At 40.8% G+C, this 21,259-nt stretch overlaps 1 protein-coding gene across 2 annotated transcripts in view; it reads left to right on the top strand.

The window, feature by feature from the left end:
* Positions 1-21,259, top strand: part of DSCAM (DS cell adhesion molecule) — a 613,017-nt gene that overhangs the window by 527,837 nt on the left and 63,921 nt on the right. Inside the window, exons 22-25 of one of the 2 annotated variants that reach the window (XM_034753123.1) lie at positions 14,909-15,026; positions 15,830-15,993; positions 19,925-20,023; positions 20,341-20,529. In XM_034753123.1, the coding sequence (XP_034609014.1) occupies positions 14,909-15,026; positions 15,830-15,993; positions 19,925-20,023; positions 20,341-20,529 (570 nt within the window). Of the gene's footprint in view, positions 1-14,908; positions 15,027-15,825; positions 15,994-19,924; positions 20,024-20,340; positions 20,530-21,259 lie in introns of those variants that run through there. The other variant, XM_034753134.1, reaches the window with a different exon arrangement.

The raw sequence follows: 21,259 nt of genomic DNA, 5'->3' as shown, positions 1-21,259 counted from the left end.
CACATGCCTCCAGGGGCGGCTCTAGGCACCAGCTAAACAAGCAGGTGCCTAGGGCGGCAAAATGTATGGGGCAGCAAAATGCTGGGGCCTCACCTCAAGCAATGTCCTGGGCTGGATCCTGTTCTGCTGCTGGGTGCGGTGGGGCATGGAGCCGGCTAAGTGGGGAGCGTGTCCCTGCCACTCTCCCACGGGCAGCGGCCACCCCACCCCCCCACAGGCGGGAGCCGGTAGCACGGCCCTGCCCTGGCTGCAGAGGACGGACAGCTCCTCCTCGGCTTGTCCCTGCCACTGCAAACCGAGGAGCAGCCGGTCCTCTGCAGCCGGGGCAGAGCTGCGCTACCGGCTCCGCCTGGGGGGTGGGCGCTAACAGCGGGAGAGCAGCGGGAGCCGGTAGCGTGGCCCTGTCCTGGCTGCAGAGGACGGGCCGCTCCTTGGCTTGTTAGCGCCACTCTCCCGCAGGCAACGCCCCCCCCCCCCGGCGGGAGCCGGTAGCATGGCCCTGTTCCGGCTGCAGAGGATGGGGGAACATGGCGGCTGGGCAGTCCGCTCCTCCTTGGCTTGTCCCCGCCTCTGTCTCCTCCTCCTCCTCCTCCTCCTCTCTGCGCCACCTCCTGCCGGGGAGGGGAGGGGAGAGGGGAGTGGAGCAGCAGCCCGGGCTGAGCCCAGCTCGTGCTAGGGCCAAGGCAAAGCCCAAGGATGAGCAGGGCTGGGATCCAGCAGCAGCCACAACCCCTGGCCCTGGGAGCGGCGGTGACTGAAGATGACTCCACCTCAGGCCATATCTGCAGCAAGGTAAGAGTCGGGCCAGGCAGGAGGGTCCCCAGGACCCCTGGGAAGCTTCTGCCTGCTGGAGCCCCAGAGGCTGCTGCCTCTCTCCCCAACCCCTCACAGCACTCCAGTGCCTGGAGTCTCCTTCTGCCTCCGCCCCTGCAGGGGGCGAGCGACCTGGCAGAGAGGGGCAGCATCTGTCCAGCAAGCCCAGCACCTCTTCCTTGGCTCCTCCAGCCACAGAGCTCTCTCCATTGCATGACCCTCGGGCTCCCAGCTGGGCGGCCTCAGTGCTGGGAAAACGCCAGCAGGGCTGGGTCCAGTGTGTATCCGAGCTCGTGGGGAGCTCTCTCACCCCAATGACTAGCGCCTTACCTACGGCAAGTACAGCAGTGCAATAGGAGTGTGACGTGAAAAATATCATGTCATGTTGTGACACAGTCACTCAAATCACAATTACGTATGTGTACTGTGCTGCCCTATTGGCGCTATTCGCGCTAATTTCCGTTTTGCATCAGTGCCAGTGGTTATAGGGCTAAAATGCCGGGACAAAAACAAAAACGACTTTCTGGTGCTGCTTACCGGCAACAAAGAGAAATGGCAAAAAGAATTAGAAAAACTATCTCGTACTTCAAAAAGTATTTTAAAAAAGTCGACAATCAAGGAGAAAGCTCTAAGTAATGCATTGAAGGTGATTATTCATCAACTGATGAAGACCGATCGAACCAAAGATTACCTTTATCAACTGATAAAGATGAACAACAATCTGACCAAAGATTATCTTCACTAACTGATAAAGACGAACAATCACAATCCATCCAAAGATTTACTACTTCAGCTGAAGAGTCCAGAAATGAAGAACTGTTATCCAAATCTAAAACTGAAGAACAATTATTGGAAGGTGGAGAGACTGACATAGGATCGGATCCAAGTACATGGCCGACAATAATTACTGATACAATGCGAATTATTATTGTGAAAAAAGGTCCTTCAAAACTAGATCCTACATTTGAATATCCATTTAATGAGTCGAATCCTCGATTTATGCCATCCAGTATGAAGAAAAAATGAAAAGTGGGGAACAAATTAATAGATCGTGGTTAGTGTATTCACAGACTAAAGATGTAGTTTTTTGTTTTTGCTGCAAACTGTTCTGTAACATTTTTCTGGCAACTGCAGGTTTTAATGACTGACGAAATTTGCATCAGCATTTGAAAGAACATGAAACATCAAAAAATCATTTACGCTCATTGACAAATTGGATTGAGCTGTCAAACAGATTATGTACCAGTACAACAATCGATGCGGTACAGCAATGTCATCTAAATTCAGAAATTCTATGTTGGCAAGCAGCGTTGGAACGTTTACCGGCAATCATTAATTTCCTAGCCAAACAGTGCCTCGCATTCCGTGGATCCTTGGATATTTTATATGAGAATAACAATGGAAATTTCTTAAAATTGGTTGAGTTATTGGCAAAATTTGATAACGTTATGGCTGAGCATGTACGAAGAGTGAAAGATGGAGAGATTCACACCCATTATTTGGGTAAAAATATACAAAATGAGATAATAGAATTAATTTCTAGTGGAGTGCATAATGAAATTTTATCGAATTTGAAACATGCCAAATATTACTCAATTATAGTTGATTGTACTCAAGATCTGAGCAAAACCGAGCAAATGTCAATAGTTTTATGATTTCTGAAAATTGATGAAAATGCAGAAGTGAAAATTTGTGAACACTTCCTAGAATTTATACCAATGAATGAAATTACTGGGAAAGCCCTCACAGATGTAATTCTACAGAGATTGGAACACTATGGAATACCTGTAGAAAATATGCGCAGCCAAGGGTACGATAACGGCTCAAACATGCAAGGACGACATGCAGGTGTACAGCAAAGAATATTGAATTTAAACAATCAAGCTTTTTTCATTCCTTGCCATGCGCATTCGCTCAATCTGGTTGTCAGTGATGCTGCCAAATCATCTAAAGATGCCATTTCATATTTTACCACAGTGCAAGCAATTTACAACTTTTTTAGTGCTTCCACACACCGTTGGGCAGTCTTGAAGAAGCATCTTGAACAAAAACTCACACTTAAACCTCTGAGTCAAACTAGATGGGAAAGCAGGATGGAAGCTATTAGACCATTCCAATATTCATCAGGAGAGATTTACGATGCACTATTCGACTTGTCGTATAATCCTTCATTTCGACATGAAGCTGAAACATTGGCTCAGAAAATGATGCAGTTTCAATTTTCATGTTGCATGGTTATTTGGCACAATATTCTAAATCAAATTAATTTGACCAGCGAAGTTATGCAGAACATAACCATAGACATATCTGAGGCAAAGATGATTTTGAATAAAATGCTGGAATATTTAAAAAAATACCGTTCAGACGAAGAATTTGAAGAAACTATCAAAGAAGCAACAACAATAGCAGAGGATCTTGATTTTGAACCAACGTTTGCGCCTCAAAAATTCATTCGTCCTCGGAAAAAAACAAGACAGTTTTGTTATGAGGCTCATTATGATCCTATTCTCGATCCAAACGAAAGGTTTAAAGTTGAATGTTTCTATTGTATTTTGGATGTAGCTATAACTTCCATTGAAGAAAAATTTTGTCAGTTGCATGGTCATTGTGAAACTTTCGAATTTTTATCCGATATTGGAAATATTAAAAATCAGTTTTCCAAAGAAGACCTCATGAAGTAGTGCCAAGACCTACATTTAGCGCTCAGTACTGATAACACTGCTGACACTGATGCAGTAGAATAAGTCCTAAAACTTCTCCTCTAAAAGTATTAGAATTTATAGCAAGAAATGATTTTTTCACTCCAAACACTGCTATAGCATTACGCATTCTTTTAACATTACCAGTGTCAGTGGCTTCTGGTGAGTGCAGTTTCTCAAAACTGAAATTACTAAAAAATTATTTGAGGTCCACCATGTCTCAAAATCGTATGTCAGGACTGGCATTAATTTCAATTGAAAGTACTTTTGCAAAAAATTTAGATTTCACTGACTTATTAAAAGACTATGCAAGTATAAAAACCAGAAAAATTCAGTTCATATAAATTCTTTTAATTTATGAGAAACGGGAAGACACTAACGTTTTTCATTACAGTGTATAGTTGAACTCAAATTGTTTGTAATTGTGTTTTTGTTAAAATTAAATGTTAAAATTACACTAATAGGAAATTGTTTTATTTCACTAACTACAAATTCTCTGTTTTCATTTTATTTTTTTTAATTTTAAACAGTCAAAACAAAACTGCAAAGTGCAAACATGTGTAAAAGCCAAAAAAAAGCACGGGGGCAGCCAAATTTTTTTTTGCTTGGGGCAGCAAAAAACCTAGAGACGGCCCTGCATGCCTCCCAGTCTCAGACCAGGTGCTGGGCTGTAGTCCTCTGTGATTACTTCAGCAGGCCTGACTTATTTTCAGTGCCTGCAGTTCTGTTCCCTCCAGGAACAATGACATGGGACAGAGTGTTCATTGGTGAACGTGTGAGAAGCTCCTTTGGGGGAGAAAGGAGGAGTGCAAAGCTGTTTTATGTCAGCTCAGGACTGGTGAAATTACAATATATGAAAGCAAAAGTCACACTAATACAATGTCATATCCTCTAATATAAGGATAGTAGGCAGTTTGCAGGCATGCAGGGTGTTTTGACAACACAGTAAAATAATGTGAGACTTGCAAGTAAGCTGTTGATAGCTTGGGCAAAACAAGCTCTCTCAGTTCAGTTATGAGGATCAAAGTATTTTATACTCATATATGCCTGCTATAATTTCAAAGCTAGTCATTGTTTTCTAAGGGGAATTTGGGAATTTTGTTTGTTTCTAGGTTAGTTTGTTTGTATTTTTTTTTAGAATCATGTCAGAAGATTATTAGAAGTTAAGTTATGCGGAAATGTTTGTGTTCCAGATTTCCAAGCTGCTTTACTATCTACTTTATAAGCAAATAACATTAAAAGAGTATCTAGTGTATGGAAAGTAGTGAGCCTTACCTTAGACCTTAGTTCCTCCTGTGCCGCTGACACATCGGGCAGTCCAGTTTCTCCATTGATTATGATGCTAATTATGGTGGTACTTCCCAGGTGATACCAACACATTCAGTATCCTGTCACTGTCTTCTGCCAGTTCTTCCTCGGCCTTCCTCGCTTTCTCTTTCCTCCTTCCGGTACTCAATTCAGTGCTTGCTTAGCACCTCTCCCATCTTCTGTATGGTGTACGTGTCCCACCCATCTGATCCTTCTTTCTTTGATGATATTTGTTAACATGTCCTGCTCTGTGAGCTCCCTTCTCTCGCATTTGTTATTTTGTCTTTCTGTGAAATGTGTAGAATCTTCCTTAGCCATCTGTGATGGTAATGGGCAGCCATCTCTTTTCATTAGCCACTGTCAGTGGTCAAGTCTCTGCTACAATAGGGTGACCAATACAATCACATGGTATAATCTGATCTTTAGTTTGGTGTGGAGACTTCTGTTTGACCAGCTGTTGTGGTGTACTTTGTGGTAGATCCCTGCAAATGGGCAGACATCCACTTCAGATCTGTGGATCATTTTTGCAGATTGCGGATCAGATGCAGATACAAATTTTGTATCCGTGCAGGGCTCTATTTTGTGGTACGGATGAAGTGAGCCCTTTTATAATTTAAAATTTATAAATTACAAGAAAAGTAGCATCATCTTCTTTTATACTGTGAACATGTCCTTAGGGTAACCAGATGTCCCAATAAAATCAGGACTGTCCCGATATTTAACTCTTTGTCCCGCGTCCCAATCAATGTACAATTGGGATGCCATTTGTCCTGATATTCAGGTAAGGAAGCAAGCGGGAGGGAGCCCCCATGGGGAAAAATTGCAGGCAAGCTCCCCCCTCCTCACCTCCTTCTCTCCCCCTTCCCCCAGCACGCCGTGTCCCAGCTCCTCCCCCGCTCCCAGCGCTTCCCGCCACCTAACAGCTGTTTGGCGGCACTTAGCGCTTTCCAGGAGGGAAGGGGGAGGAGCGGGGATGTGGCACGCTCAGGGGAGGAGGTGGAGAAGAGGCAGGGCAGGGGCGGGGACTTGGGGGAAGGAGGTGGAACGGGGGCGCAGCGAGGGTGGATGCTTGGGCAGGAAGAGGCGGGGGGTGGGTGAGCACCCACCTGGCAGAGGGGAAGTCGGCACCGTAGGCGTGAGTGGCAGGTGGGGGGGTGAGGAGGTGAGCGAGTGAGCGGCGGGCGCGCGGGGGTGTGGAGGCGAGTGGTGGGTGAGGGACTGAGGAGGGACGCAGCAAGCCAGCAGGGGGCTGGGGGGATGAGGAAGGGCACAGTGGGGGGAGGGGGCGGAGCCTGGGAGGAGTGGGGGTGGACTGTGAGCGGGGCTGACAGCACCCCAATGTGTCACGATATTTTAGTGTTGTGATCTGGTCACCCTAATGTCCTGTGAGCTGCATTCTGTCAGTTTGCAAGTGGTTTGTGTTCCTGTGAAGTTATATGTTACTTCTGCACACCCTACAGATGTAGAGCACAAAATGTTGAAAACCATTTTCTGTCATAACCAAAACTGAAATGTCCGCAGGGACCTTACATCTTGTGGATAAGGGAGAAGCGGTGGATGTGGTATACCTAGACTTTAGTAAGGCATTCGATACAGTCTCGCATGATATTCTTATCAATAAACTAGGCAAATACAACTTAGATGGGGCTACTATAAGGTGGGTGCATAACTGGCTGGATAACCGTACTCAGAGAGTAGTTATTAATGGTTCCCAATCCTGCTGGAAAGGTACAACAAGTGGGGTTCCGCAGGGGTCTGTTTTGGGACCAGCTCTGTTCAATATATTCATCAACGACTTAGATATTGGGATAGAAAGTACGCTTATTAAGTTTGCAGATGATACCAAACTGGGAGGGATTGCAACTGCTTCGGAGGATAGGGTCATAATTCAAAATGATCTGGACAAATTGGAGAAATGGCCTGAGGTAAACAGGATAAAGTTTAATAATGACAAATGCAAAGTGCTCCACTTAGGAAGGAACAATCAGTTTCACACATACAGAATGGGAAGAGACTGTCTAGGAAGGAGTACGGCAGAAAGGGATCTAGGGGTTATAGTGGACCACAAGCTAAATATGAGTCAACAGTGTGATGCTGTTGCAAAAAAAGCAAACATGATTCTGGGATGCATTAACAGATGTGTTGTGAGCAAGACACAAGAAGTCATTCTTTCACTCTATTCTGCGCTGGTTACGCCTCAACTGGAGTGTTGTGTCCAGTTCTGGGCACCGCATTTCAAGAAGATGTGGAGAAATTGGAGAGGGTCCAGAGAAGAGCAACAAGAATGATTAAAGATCTAGAGAACATGACCTATGAAGGAAGGCTGAAAGAATTGGGTTTGTTTAGTTTGGAAAAGAGAAGACTGAGAAGGGACATGATAGCAGTTTTCAGGTATCTAAAAGGGTGTCATAAGAAGGAGGGAGGAAACTTATTCATCTTAGCCTCTAAGGATAGAACAAGAAGCAATGGGCTTAAACTGCAGCAAGGGAGTTTTAGGTTGGACATTAGGAAAAAGTTCCTAACTGTCAGGATGGTTAAACATTGGAATAAATTGCCTAGGGAGGTTGTGGAATCTCCATCTCTGGAGATATTTAAGAGTAGGTTAGATAAATGTCTATCAGGGATGGTCTAGACAGTATTTGGTCCTGCCATGAGGGCAGGGGACTGGACTCGATGACCTCGAGTTCCCTTCCAGTCCTAGAATCTATGAATCTATTAATCTGATTTGTAACCTAGGGAGGAATTAACTTTTGAAGTTACCTTCAGAAAGTAAGAAAACTACACAAGAAGGTTGGTAGGAACCTGGTGAGGCCTTTTACTGGAATTCTGCTGTATGAACACATTTTTTTCTTCAAGTCAGGGATCTTGCAGTAGTCCAAAACAGTAGTAAAAACTAACAGAAATTTTCAGTCAGTATAAGAGAGCTTAAGTAGTCTCAGAAACATTTTGAAAATATCAAAATGAAATATTCTCTTGACACTTCTGAAATGAATATCTGTTCCATGGGAAATTTTGTAAATTCATTTTTTGGACTTTTTTGGAATGATTATTTTTTGTTGAAAATTTGGAATTTTCAGTGGAACAGGAGGAATTCTAGTTTCCTTCCATCTCTGCTCACAAGTGGATTGCAGCTTTTACTGATACTTCAAGGTGTCTTTGGGTCTGTTTTGTAGATAAATTATAGTGACTGCATTAACTGCTATTTTCTTAGACAGAATGACTAGCTTAAAAAAAACACTCCAATGGTAAAATCTTGGCTCCACTGAAGTCAGTGAGAGTTTGGCATTGTCTTCAGTGGAAGCAGGATTTCACTCCAGGTGGTCAGTCTGTGGGTAGACTTTGGGATTTTGTTTGTTTTAGTTAGCTTGTTTTTAACTATCCAGTACCTTTTCCTACTGTGTGGTCTTGTCATGCTTGTGTTAGTCTTTCCCAAAACATATGCACCTGAAAATGGCACTGCAGAAAACAACAGTGCAACATCACAGGTGACGACTGACTTCCTTCATGCTATTCTGGTGATATCATTTACTCAAGACAGTGCTCCATTAGCCTTGATGGGATGGTGGTTTCAGAAGTACCTGCACGTGTAGAGTAAGCAGGTATTTGTTGGCTGCTGTTTAGCATCAGCAAGTAATGGGCATTTTCAGTCTGGCGCTTTTTCTCTTAGCAATATACTGTAGTCCTACTACCTAGGCTTCATTTCATCTGTTCCTCTCAGTCATTAGAACTGATTTTTGGTGTATGTTTTAATTAATTTTTTTACCAGAGCAAATGTCCTAATAAGTTCAGGCTTCTACCACACATTAAGAGAATCTAGGCATCACAGTCCAAAATGATTACCGGTACCTAATATATGGCTTCATTTTCTCTTCATGTATCCCAGCAGTCCCACTGCAGCCCACAGAAGTAATTTTCTTTCACTCTTCAAGACCTGTTCTATGTATGATTTTACTTTAAATATGATTTGCAGAGGATAAGAACCTACTGAGATGAAACATCTCAGTTACATTTGATGCTGACTCTCATTTTCATGTTTGTCTAATTGGCACAAAATGAATCATTAACTGTCAGTTCTGATCAACATGCACGATTGAAGAATATCAGTATTAAAAATGCACTATGAAATATAGTTGCATCCAAATTCAGCATGGTGCTTTTAGATGCAGATTTAAGGACTAAAACTGAATAATAATTACATTAAGTGTCATACCTGGGAAATGCATTATGTTAAAGCTAAAACATGACCCCACAGGGCTTATGTATTATGAAACAAAAATACTACAGTAACATTTTGCTGAAATCCTTCGGTACAGTATGTGTTAAAGATGGAGCTGCCATCTTAACTTTGAATTTATTAGCTTTTGTGGATTCAAGTTAGACTCCTATCCCCTCCGAACCCTCCGATTTATTTGCCTAACTCCCTAGTAATTGCGGTGAGACTATCCCTCCTAAAGTTAGCAAATTTCATATTGAAAAACAAAACAGCTTTGTGTTATGTAGCACAAAAGGAATCTATTAAAAATGACACCTCTATTTTCCAAGTTCCCACAGCTCAAAATACCAATCTGAGCTTTTCCAGTTCATAAGAAAATTCATCTTCCCCAGATTCAATGTTTTAGTCTGTGCTTGCTCATAGCGTGTGGAAGAAAACACACTATTGACTTGTGTTGAACATCCTGCTGCTGCAGCCATAGACATTTAAAATTCATGGCTTAAGCAAGCATGTGCTAAAGTGGAACGAAATGAAGTTTCCTCTATGAGCCATCTTATAAAATAGTCCCTTGATCCTGACAACCACACTTTTCTTATTTTTAAAATTCATTGTCCCACATAGATTCATCCCATACTACATAAAGGCCTCATTTTCAAAGCAGACAGCCCATTTTGAGTACACAAATAACAGTTTTGTAGGCACAAACTGGTGCAAGACCAAATTTAGAAGGCACCTTTAAAATTGTGTTTTATATTGCTAAAACTGTCTGTGGGCCATTCATTTAGGACATAATTACACATCCACATGAATGTTTTCAGATGGGATACCTTGCTGACTTTAGCATGTGTGTGATCACATTTCCCATGACCAGAGATCTGTTCTTTTCTGGTGATTTCTAGTTGCCAAAATGGTCCTTGGGTACTATTGCAACCTGAAACAACTTAGATCAGACAAAGGGCTGTTCTAAGTTGCACCAGGGACTGACTCCAGGGTCAGAGGCACATAAAGCCACATTTTTCCCTCCACTCTATATCTGAAGTGAATTCTTGACAGAGAGTTCACAACTATGGATAATTTTAATGTAATGCTCATATCATTAGAGGAGATGAACCATCCATAGACTGACCTAATTGTCCAAATCTATCTGTCTATTTTAGGCATTTTTATAGCATGCATCCCTATAGTAATGAATGTAAACCCCTCCTCTCTACACCATGCGTGGATGAGACGATGGTGTAGAGAGGAGGGGTTTACATTCATTAGGAACTGGGGAAACTTTTGGGATGAGAGGGAGCCTATACAGGAGAGATGGGCTCCACCTAAACCAAAGTGGAACCAGATTGCTGGCACTAAACATTAAAAAGGTTGTAGAGCAGTTTTTAAACTAGAAGATGGGGGAAAGCCGACTGCTGCAGAGGAGCATGTGGCTCGGACAGAGACTTCTCTTAGGGGAGAGTCTAATGATAGAGAATCTCCAGGTTCTAGTCAGGAGCAGAGGATGGAGGAGGATAATGTAAGGGCCAGATCAGATGATAAACATTCACATAAAAAAGAATCTAACACATCAGAAAAGGGCAGACAAATAAACAGTGACAAGTTTTTAAAGTGCTTGTACACAAATGCTAGAAGTCTAAATAATAAGATGGGTGAACTAGAGTGCCTCGTGATAAAGGAGGATATTGATATAATAGGCATCACAGAAACCTGGTGGACTGAGAGCAATCAATGGGACACAATCATTCCAGGGTACAAAATATATCGGAAGGACAGAACAGGTCGTGCGAGGGGGCGGGGGAGGGGGGAGTGGCACTATATGTGAAAGAAAATGTAGAATCAAATGAAGTAAAAATCTTAAGTGAATCCACATGTTCCATAGAATCTTTATGGATAGAAATTTCATGTTCTAATAAGAATATAACATTAGGGATCTATTATAGACCACCTGACAAGGACAGTGATAGTGATGATGAAATGCTAAAGGGAATTAGAGAGGCTATCAAAATTAAGAACCCAATAATAGTGGGGGATTTCAATTATCCCCATATTGACTGGGAACATTTCACTTCAGGACGAAATGCAGAGATAAAATTTCTCGATACTTTAAATGACTGCTTCATGGAGCAGCTGGTATGGGAACCCACAAGGGGAGAGGCAACTCTCGATTTAGTCCTGAGTGGAGCGCAGGAGTTGGTCCAAGAGGTAACTATAACAGGACCGCTTGGAAATAGTGACCATAATACAATAGCATTCAACATCCCTGTGGTGGGAAGAACATCTCTCAACAGCCCAACACTGTGGCATTTAATTTCAAAAGGTGGAACTATGCAAAAATGAGGGGGTTAGTTAAACAGAAGTTAAAAAGTACAGTGACTAAAGTGAAATCCCTGCAAGCTGCATGGGAGCTTTTTAAAGACACCATAATAGAGGCCCAACTTCAATGTATACCCCAAATTAAGAAACACTGTAAAAGAACTAAAAAAGAGCCACCGTGGCTTAACAACTATGTAAAAGAAGCAGTGAGAGATAAAAAGACTTCCTTTAAAAAGGGGGGGAGGGATAGCTCAGTGGTTTGAGCATTGGCCTGCTAAACCCAGGGTTGTAAATTCAATCCTTGAGGGGGGGCCATTTAGGGATCTGGGGCAAAAATCTGTCTGGGGATTGATCCTGCTTTGAGCAGGGGATTGGACTAGATGATCTCCTGAGGTCCCTTCCAACCCTGATAGTCTATGAAAAAGTGGAAGTCAAATCCTAGTGAGGCAAATAGAAAGGAGCATAAATGCTGCCAATTTAAGTGCAAGAATGTAATAAAAAAAGCCAAAGAGGAGTTTGAAGAACAACTAGCTAAAAACTTCAAAGGTAATAACAAAATGTTTTTTAAGTACATCAGAAGCAGGAAGCCTGCTAAACAACCAGTGGGGCCCCTGGACGATCGAGATACAAAAGGAGCACTTAAAGACGTTAAAGTCATTGCGGAGAAACTAAATGGATTCTTTGCTTCAGTCTTCACAGCTGAGGATGTTAGGGAGATTCCCAAACCTGAGCCAGCTTTTGTAGGTGACAAATCTGAGGAACTGTCACAGATTGAAGTGTCACTAGAGGAGGTTTTGGAATTAATTGATAAACTTAACAGTAACAAGTCACTGGGACCAGATGGCATTCACCCAAGAGTTCTGAAAGAACTCAAATGTGAAGTTGCGGAACTATTAACTAAGGTTTGTAACCTGTCCTTTAAATCGGCTTCTGTACCCAATGACTGGAAGTTAGCTAATGTAACGCCAATATTTAAAAAGGGCTCTAGAGGTGATCCCGGCAATTACAAACCGGTAAGTCTAACATCTGTACCAGGCAAATTAGTCGAAACAATAGTTAAGAATAAATTGTCAGACATATAGAAAAACGTAAACTGTTGAGCAACAGTGAACATGGTTTCTGTAAGGGGAAATCATGTCTTACTAATCTATTAGAGTTCTTTGAAGGGGTCAATAAACATGTGGACAAGGGGGATCCAGTGGACATAGTGTACTTAGATTTCCAGAAAGCCTTTGACAAGGTCCCTCACCAAAGGCTCTTAATTAAAGTAAGTTGTCATGGGATAAAAGGGAAGGTCCTTTCATGGACTGAGAACTGGTTAAAAGACCGGGAACAAAGGGTAGGAATTAATGGTAAATTCTCAGAATGGAGAGGGGTAACTAGTGGTGTTCCCCAAGGGTCGGTCCTCGGACCAATCCTATTCAACTTATTTATAAATGATCTGGAGAAAGGGGTAAACAGTGAGGTGGCAAAGTTTGCATTTGATACTAAACTGCTCAAGATAGTTAAGACCAAAGCAGACTGTGATGAACTTCAAAAAGATCGCACAAAACTAAGTGATTGGGAAACAAAATGGCAAATGAAAATTAATGTGGATAAATATAAAGTAATGCACATTGGAAAAAGTAACCCCAACTATACATACAATATGATGGGGGCTAATTTAGCTACAACAAGTCAGGAAAAAGATCTTGGAGTCATCGTGGATAGTTCTCTGAAGATGTCCACGCAGTGTGCAGAGCTGGTCAAAAAAGCAAACAGGATGTTAGGGATCATTAAAAAGGGGATAGAGAATAAGACTGAGAATATATTATTACCCTTATATAAATCAATAGTACGCCCACATCTCGAATACTGCGTACAGATGTGGTCTCCTCATCTAAAAAAAGATATACTGGCACAAAAAAGGTTCAGAAAAGGGCAACTAAAATGATTAGGGGTTTGGAACGGGTCCCATATGAGGCGAGATTAAAGAGGCTAGGACTCTTCAGCTTGGAAAAGAGAAGACTAAGGGGGGATATGATAGAGGTATATAAAATCATGAGTGATGTGTAGAAAGCGGATAAGGAAAAGTTATTTACTTATTCCCATAATACAAGAACTAGGGGTCACCAAATGAAATTAATAGGCAGCAGGTTTAAAACAAATAAAAGGAAGTTCTTCTTCACGCAGTGCACAGTCAACTTGTGGAACTCCTTACCTGAGGAGGTTGTGAAGGCTAGGACTATAACAGTGTTTAAAAGAGAACTGGATAAATTCATGGTGGTTAAGTCCATTAATGGCTATTAGCCAGGATGGGTAAGGAATGGTGTCCCTAGCCTCTGTTTGTCAGAGGATGGAGATGGATGGCAGGAGAGAGATCACTTGATCATTGCCTGTTGGTCCACTCCCTCTGGGGGACCTGGCATTGGCCACTGTCAGTAGACAGGATACTGGGCTAGATGGACCTTTGGTCTGACCCGGTATGGCCGTTCTTATGTTCTTATGTTAGTATTTAATCACTGGCACTCTTTTTCCCCATTGAGCCAGTCTCAGCCAGAAAATATAGACCTAACTGAAAATCACACATCAGGTTATGAACCCTGGCAGTTCCACCAACAATCCCACTGTGGTAAAGTAGGTATCTAGCCTAAACTGCTAACTCTCACCAGGCTGTGAATAGTGATGATACTCACGGGAGTTCAAGATGACAATGTTTTATCTGGGGTAATAGTTTCCTTTTCTACATTAACATGACTTTCGATTGAAACATAGATAATGGGCAAGACTGCTTCAAAAGAGCCCATTGTATTCCATGAACTGCTAGAAAATGAGAAAGAAGAACCTTTCTACCCATGCCACTCACATAGAAGTAGAGCAGGTATTGGGACAAGCTCTGATCACATGATTACCTTAGAAAGACTATGCAGTGGGGCATAGGACCATACAGACAAAGCCTAAGGTGGTTTGACACTTGTAAAAAATGTCTCGTTTATAGCAAGAGCAGGAATAAAACAGTGTTGACTTTTGAAGTATCTGGGCCATTGAAGTCATAGATTAGTCATAAAAGAAATTATCAAAACAATTATTGATAAATTCAGAATGTTTTCAACTTTCACTTCACTGAAGTGAATAAGATTTTGTGTTTGCTAGTCAAAATGAAACTAGGAGATATCATAGGATGCTTATATGCTATTCTTCAGTAACTAGAGTCTTTAAGATTCTGACATGTTGTAGATACGACTACCAGAAAATGTGGACTAGAAGATAATTCGAAGAGGGGAATCCCTTTGATATAACATTTCATCTTAGCTCCCACCAATAAATATACAAAAGATTAAGTTCTCATAAAGTACGAGGAAAGGAAAGAGGGCTCAGCGATTAAAAGCTTTGGGGATTTATTCTACTTCAAGGCTCTTCCATCCCCAGTCTTCTTTCCTCCAGATATTAAAAATACATTATTTGTGTTCAAATAAATAGCTGATAATGCTGGTAAAAAATAATTAATTTTGCATTTGTGTGTTTCTACTCCAAAGAATGCATGAAAAAGTGCTCCTCTGTTTCAGTCTTCCTTCTTATTGTTCAGCTCCAGCCAGAATTCTGACATTCAGTGGCACAGTAACAACCCCTTGGATGAAGGATATCGTCCTTCCTTGCAAGGCCGTTGGGGACCCATCTCCGACAGTCAAATGGATGAAGGATAGGTAACCAGCAACTATATGTGTAGCTTGAATAAGGCACTTTAGCATAAAATCACAGGCAAGATTGGGCATGACACTGCATGAGTGTGTCCGGAGGAATATACCCTTGCTTCACTGTGTAGAGACTGATTACAGCTGCAGAAGGGAAGTTCAGAATGTCCGACTGACTAAAACTTGTCGACTTTAAGGGTTAGAAGGTACTGAAAATGGGGGGGGGGAGAGGGGATAAATATTAAATACTTTAAATATAGTTTTAATTGCTATTTAGATATCAGGCTTGGGGAATATAATTGTAGTGTCAGTGATCATTGTGTTGCTAATGTGAATCAAAATCCATGGTAAATGCCAATAGTAGTAATTTTCTAAAAAGAAAACATTCATGAGTATAGTACACGACACACATTTTGCTCTTTTCTAAACATACTGGTCATGCGTTGGAGAGCCATGCTTGTAACTGTATGGGCAATAATTTGATCCAAATATTGGATCAGCAGTGATACTTGGAAGCTATGAGAGAGCAATCCATGTCCCATACCAGTGATTATGATGCATTGTACAACTCTGAGTTACATTATGTCCCGAGTTGGTTGTACTTTTTGAAGTGGTGGATAATTAAGGAGGGAGCCCTCTCCTTTATTATTCAAATCATAGCCAGGATTCCCACTTATCCAAATATTGACCATTGGCATTCTCCAGCAGCAGGCTTTTAGTGCTGCTTTAACTAAAAGGGGTCCTGTTCTTTCTTTTGTTTGTTTTAATCCGATTGTAACTTCTTTAATGTATGCATTTTGTTTCCTGTGAGGTAGTAACGGGACGCCCAGTCTAGTGATGATTGATGGGCGAAGAAGCATCTTTAGCAATGGCAGCTTTGTTATCCGTACTGTGAAAGCAGAGGATTCTGGATATTACAGCTGCGTGGCCAGTAACAACTGGGGATCTGATGAAATTATTTTGAATTTGCAGGTGCAAGGTAAGCCAATTGGACCTTTTACATAATTGTTTTGACAGTCTTATCATGGCTCTTAGTTAATGTGTGAGAGTGTGTGTAATGTATATTTAAGTGTGTGTGTGCGCGTGTGTTTGCATGTCTATGTATAAACAATATTTTTGCAAATTTAAATAATCAAAAATGAGACATGAGAATTCATAAGAAAGGTTCTCCTAGTAACGGTGACTTGGCTGCTTCGCAGTTTATCATCCTGTATATTTTATGGTATACATTTTGCAAGCTAAAAATTAATATGATAAAGTCACTGACTTCAATGGGACTGTTCATGCACTTAAAGTTAAGCATGTGGATAAGCATTTGCAGAATCGGGTCCAAAGTGTTCACTTTCAATTGGTTTTGAGTTCTACACAAGGAAAATAGCATCTTATGCTTTACTGTTATTATGTATATATAAATATATCATTTTAAAGTTGCAAAATTTAACAATAGCTGAAGGAATTTTGTTTAAACTTCCCAAATCAAATTTTGCTGGACTGAGACCTAGCATGGAAAACTTCAGCATGAAAGGAGAAATGTACAGAAAGCTATGGTGACTATAAGAGGGGGTATTAATATTTTCCCCTACTATAATCTTAGTTATCAGGTATTACCAGGTACCTCCTATAATATTTTTAAATGTATACAGTCACCCAATATGGTATTGCTAGGTGCACAGTGTGAAAATATATATAACACTAATGTCAACAAAACACACAATGTTCATGTGCACACACACAGAAAGATCCCTCAACTCACAAGAGTCTCCTCCTCTTTCCCCCTCAGTGCAAACCTTGAGCAAATAACCCTTAATTGTCAAAAACTTATCAGATATGGGAAATATATTACTGAATTGAGCACATGAAACACTCTTTGGAAAACACTCTGTTCCCAGTCCCCAGATATACGATCCTAAAAATTGTCAGCTCAAGCAGTCCAGCAATTTAGAACACAAAGAGAGAGGTGGTCTCTATGGCAGTGTAGGTATTTCTATGTATCCCTATCTATTAAGCCTTGAAACAAATATCAGTGAGTGCATTAACTCACCTAAAATCCAACAAAGAAGCATGGATGCTTTTTTGTAATGTCTGAAACATGATCGAAATAGAGAAATGGGACAGAAATAATGTTAAGTTGAAGCCTTGTTTCTTGTACTCTGATACATACTTTCATAATTGTATATTCTCAAAGTTATTAAACTGCAATAATTAAAAGCAAATCACTATTAATTCCTTGGAATAAAGGGAGATTGGCATCCAATATGTGGGATCTTAGGTGGAGAAGGTGAGAACTGTGATGAAAAATTTTATGTTCACTCTTCTAGTGTGTAATATGTTCAGTAACTCTCAGTGGAATGTGCCAAAGCAAAAGGAATAAGGGAGCAATGGTACAGTACATCTGATGTAATTAATCTTCCCTGGAGTATAGAGTTTATTTTTTCTCCAGCACTCATACTGTACTTAGCGAGTTAAGTAACTAAGATCAGCCCAACTATAAACGAGGTGAAATTGGTGGTCTTGCTTCACGTCAGCACGGATCAAATTGCTGTCCTGTGACTTGAATGGGAATTTCAGCAGAAGATTACTCCATCTGCTTTGCTCTGGGGAACACAGAGTCCATAAATCCAGCTGTATTTACAGCTGCTTTGTGTCACTAGAACAGTGCTTAGTAGCTGAAGCATGCTAGTGAATCTGACCTATAGGATGAAATTCTGGCTTCATTGAAGTCAATGGGAGTTTTGCCATTGATTTCAGTGGAGTCTGGATTTCACCCATAGTGTTCAATTTCACCTGCTTCAGCCTCCAGTTTCTTTCTCACTTCTTCCATCTATGGTGAAAAAAGAGATGAAACCTATATTAAGATTCTGCTCCCTGCAAGCATTTCTGGGCAGGATGTCTCTGACAGAGCTGAGTGGGAAACAGTTTTCCAATCCTGGGAATATGTTGAAGAGTGTGAAAATATTTCCATATTCTGAATCAGGACTAAATTTTCACAAACCAAAAACAAAAAATAATAATTCAGTTCAGGATAAGTGAAACATTTCATTTTGATCATTTCAAAATGTTTGATTTTGACTTTTTTTTTCTTCGTGCCTCTTTTTCACTCTAATTGGCTTAGGTTTCTAAACAAAAAGTCATTTCAAACTGGACAAACTGAATTTTTCATTTTGAAAACAGTGAAATAAAATTTCAAAGTTTCAAAATTTTTCTCCAAAAAAATTTCACGCCAGGAGTTTCATTAAACTTACCTGTTTCTCAGACAGTTTTGTTTTGATGTATTGGCATTTTTTAATGAAAAAAACGTTTCATAAAAAAAGTTCCCGATCAGCTCTAGTTTCCAATCCTAGAGATTTCAGAGGTGTTTCTTACAGTATGGAATACATCATAGAATTCTTAGGAGGAACATGTAGATGTGTAAATGATAGGGGCAGGGATTCCCTCAGAAAAGGGCAAATGGCAGAAAGGTTTTTATCCACTCATCAGTACCTGAAAGTAAGGATGGATAAGCCTGATTTGGTAGAGAGAAAACAAATCCAAACTCTCAGACAAAACCTCGACTTGAACTGAACCTGTGTTGTGATTGTGAAGTGTATATAACTTTTTAAAAAATATTAATTGATGATAATCTTGAACCTCTGCCTCTCTTGGTTCAAACTAGGAGCAGAAGGGGACGTGAAGTGACTAAATACCACACAAATTTTCCTTGCCATATTTCTGGCCTGACTCTAACCAGGCAGTCCCAGAAATCATACTAGAGCTTTTTCTCATCAAATTTCTAGTTCAGAATTGCAAACCCAAGTGATTCAGATAACGTTTAGATAAATATTCAGACCCTAGGCCTCTGATCCAAACTGAATCAACTCTTTGGAATTTCACCTACCACTACTTGTTCATTTTTTAACAAACAGCATTAGCTTGGCAAATGTTCCTCTTCGAGGAGTCCACAGGATGCACTGCATTTTCAGTCCCCACATTCAGGAATTCTCAGTTGACATAATAGGACTAGATAAATAGTTCTGTTGGAAATCAAAGCCATGTATGAGTCTGCCAAAATGAACCAGAATATTGCAAGATGAGCTCACGTGATGGAATCATGATATGTTGTCACAGTGAAAAAGAGGGAGGGATGGTCACTTTCCCACAATCAGCCCCAGACGCACTCTGCTCTGGGAATCCATCCTCTATGTCCAGGCAGACTCTTGGGTCTGATAGACTGTGCACAGCAACAGAACCAAAACTTCTCCAGGTTCACCCACCTCTTGTGGGTAGTGCTGCATCTCCTCCATGTGGATGGGCATCGCGAGTGGAAGAGAAACATCTGGAGGAGCTGTGGCTTTGCAAAAGCAGCTTTTGCAAAGAGGAAGCTGGATTTCCTCAGGGCAGAGATACTCCATTCCTGTGCCATTTAACGCACACAGCTAAATTTTCAGCACATGGAGCCGAACGAAAAATGTGTACGTACCCAGTTTTGCATATGCAATTACCACTATTTGGTGCAAACGCATCCCTGCCTGTGCCATTTATTTGCAAATGGGCCTCAATTTCCCCCAGCTAAACTTGCAGCCATTGCACTTAAAACAGGCATGAAAATGAATAGAAAGTTAATTATGAGAGGCCAAGTGTATTCCTGGTCATTTGGAAGGAGATCCTGCAGGATAGCAGTGCTGAGAAATACAGATGTTCAGAGAAAAAGTGGGGAAAAATGAAAGATAAAATTGTATAGAAATTTAAATATAAAAAATGAGAGCTTGTCTGCTCGCTCCTAACTGAGGATGTCAACTATGCAGACACTTTGACAGAAATAATTTGCATTTTTGCCACACAAAACAGTTATTTGATAAATGACTGTTAGAATGGTTTAAAGCTATGCATAATCATTTAAATCTATTTTCTATTTTTAACTCCTTCCCATCCAGTGCCACCAGACCAGCCAAGACTTACTGTGTCCAAAACCACATCTTCTTCTATCACTCTTTCCTGGATACCTGGAGACAATGGTGGTAGTTCTATCCGAGGTAATAGAATTCAGGTTAATTGCAACTTCTTACTAAATTATCCTCTCTTTATAGGCCTGGCATTTAATAATGATTAGGGCTCTGTGTCTGTCACAGAGGTCACGGAAGTCACGTATGCAAGTCACATATATATTTATATTACACAGAATCTATTGGAACTAATCCAGTAAGAAGAGAGTTCAATATCTTTCTGTGCTAAAAGGTTTCCTAATATATAAAATCCTCATAATATCATGTCATATTCAGCAGAATTTGTGATTAGTATCTTCTAAAGAAGTTAGGTACCTGGTTTATCATTGTCTTTGCTTTTCTTGCAGGTTACATACTGCAGTACTCTGAAGATAATAGTGAGCAGTGGGGTAGTTTTCCCATTAGCCCTAGTGAACGATCCTACCGTTTAGAAACCTTGAAATGTGGTACCTGGTACAAGTTCACACTAACTGCTCAAAATGGAGTGGGACCAGGACGCATCAGTGAGATCATAGAGGCCAAAACACTTGGAAAAGGTACCGAATTGCTGTCCTGTTTACTCACACAGTTAATGAGTGTGAACTCTCCCATCCTGCTATAGAAGTAATTCTGTTGTTACGGTTAGAAAGAGAAACACATATGTTCCAATTTTAGTTGCTTTGAGTATTTTGTTATTGCTTTTGAAAACATTGTTTGCATTGTTGTTGTAACCATGTTGGTCCCTGGGCATGAGAGAGACAAGATGGATGAAGTAATATCTTTTATTGGACCAACTTCTGTTGGTGGAAGGTACAAGCTTTCAAGGTCTGGAAAAGGAAGCAGAGTTTCTGAACTAAATACAAGTTGGGATAGATTGTTAAGCAGAAGGGGTAAATTACCTCAGCTACCTTGTCTCTGAAAACATTTTCAGCTATGTCTTTATCATGACAGAATAGGTTAGCAGTACAAGCCCTTATGTGCACCTTAGCTGCTTCTCTTTCTTGATTTAAGGTAATAATATCCCAAAATGATTTGGTAAATTTTACCTCTGAATCTGAAGTTTTTTGTCCTTTTTTGTTAATTTAAAGATATACCGTCTGTTCCCTCTACCATTAATGAGACTTGCCCATATGCTTCAAAGTAGAGCTAGTCAGAAAACAGAATTTCCGTAGCATGGGAAATTCCAGTATTTTTGACATTTGTTTTGATCTTGAAATGGGATGAAAAGTCAAAATATCAGTTGCTTTTCAGGAATGAAAAGTTTAGATTCAGAAACTTCAAAACAAA

This window comes from Trachemys scripta, chromosome 1, assembly GCF_013100865.1.
Source record: "Trachemys scripta elegans isolate TJP31775 chromosome 1, CAS_Tse_1.0, whole genome shotgun sequence".
Lineage (NCBI taxonomy): Eukaryota > Metazoa > Chordata > Testudines > Emydidae > Trachemys > Trachemys scripta.
This window is presented reverse-complemented; position numbering and strand designations above follow the sequence as displayed.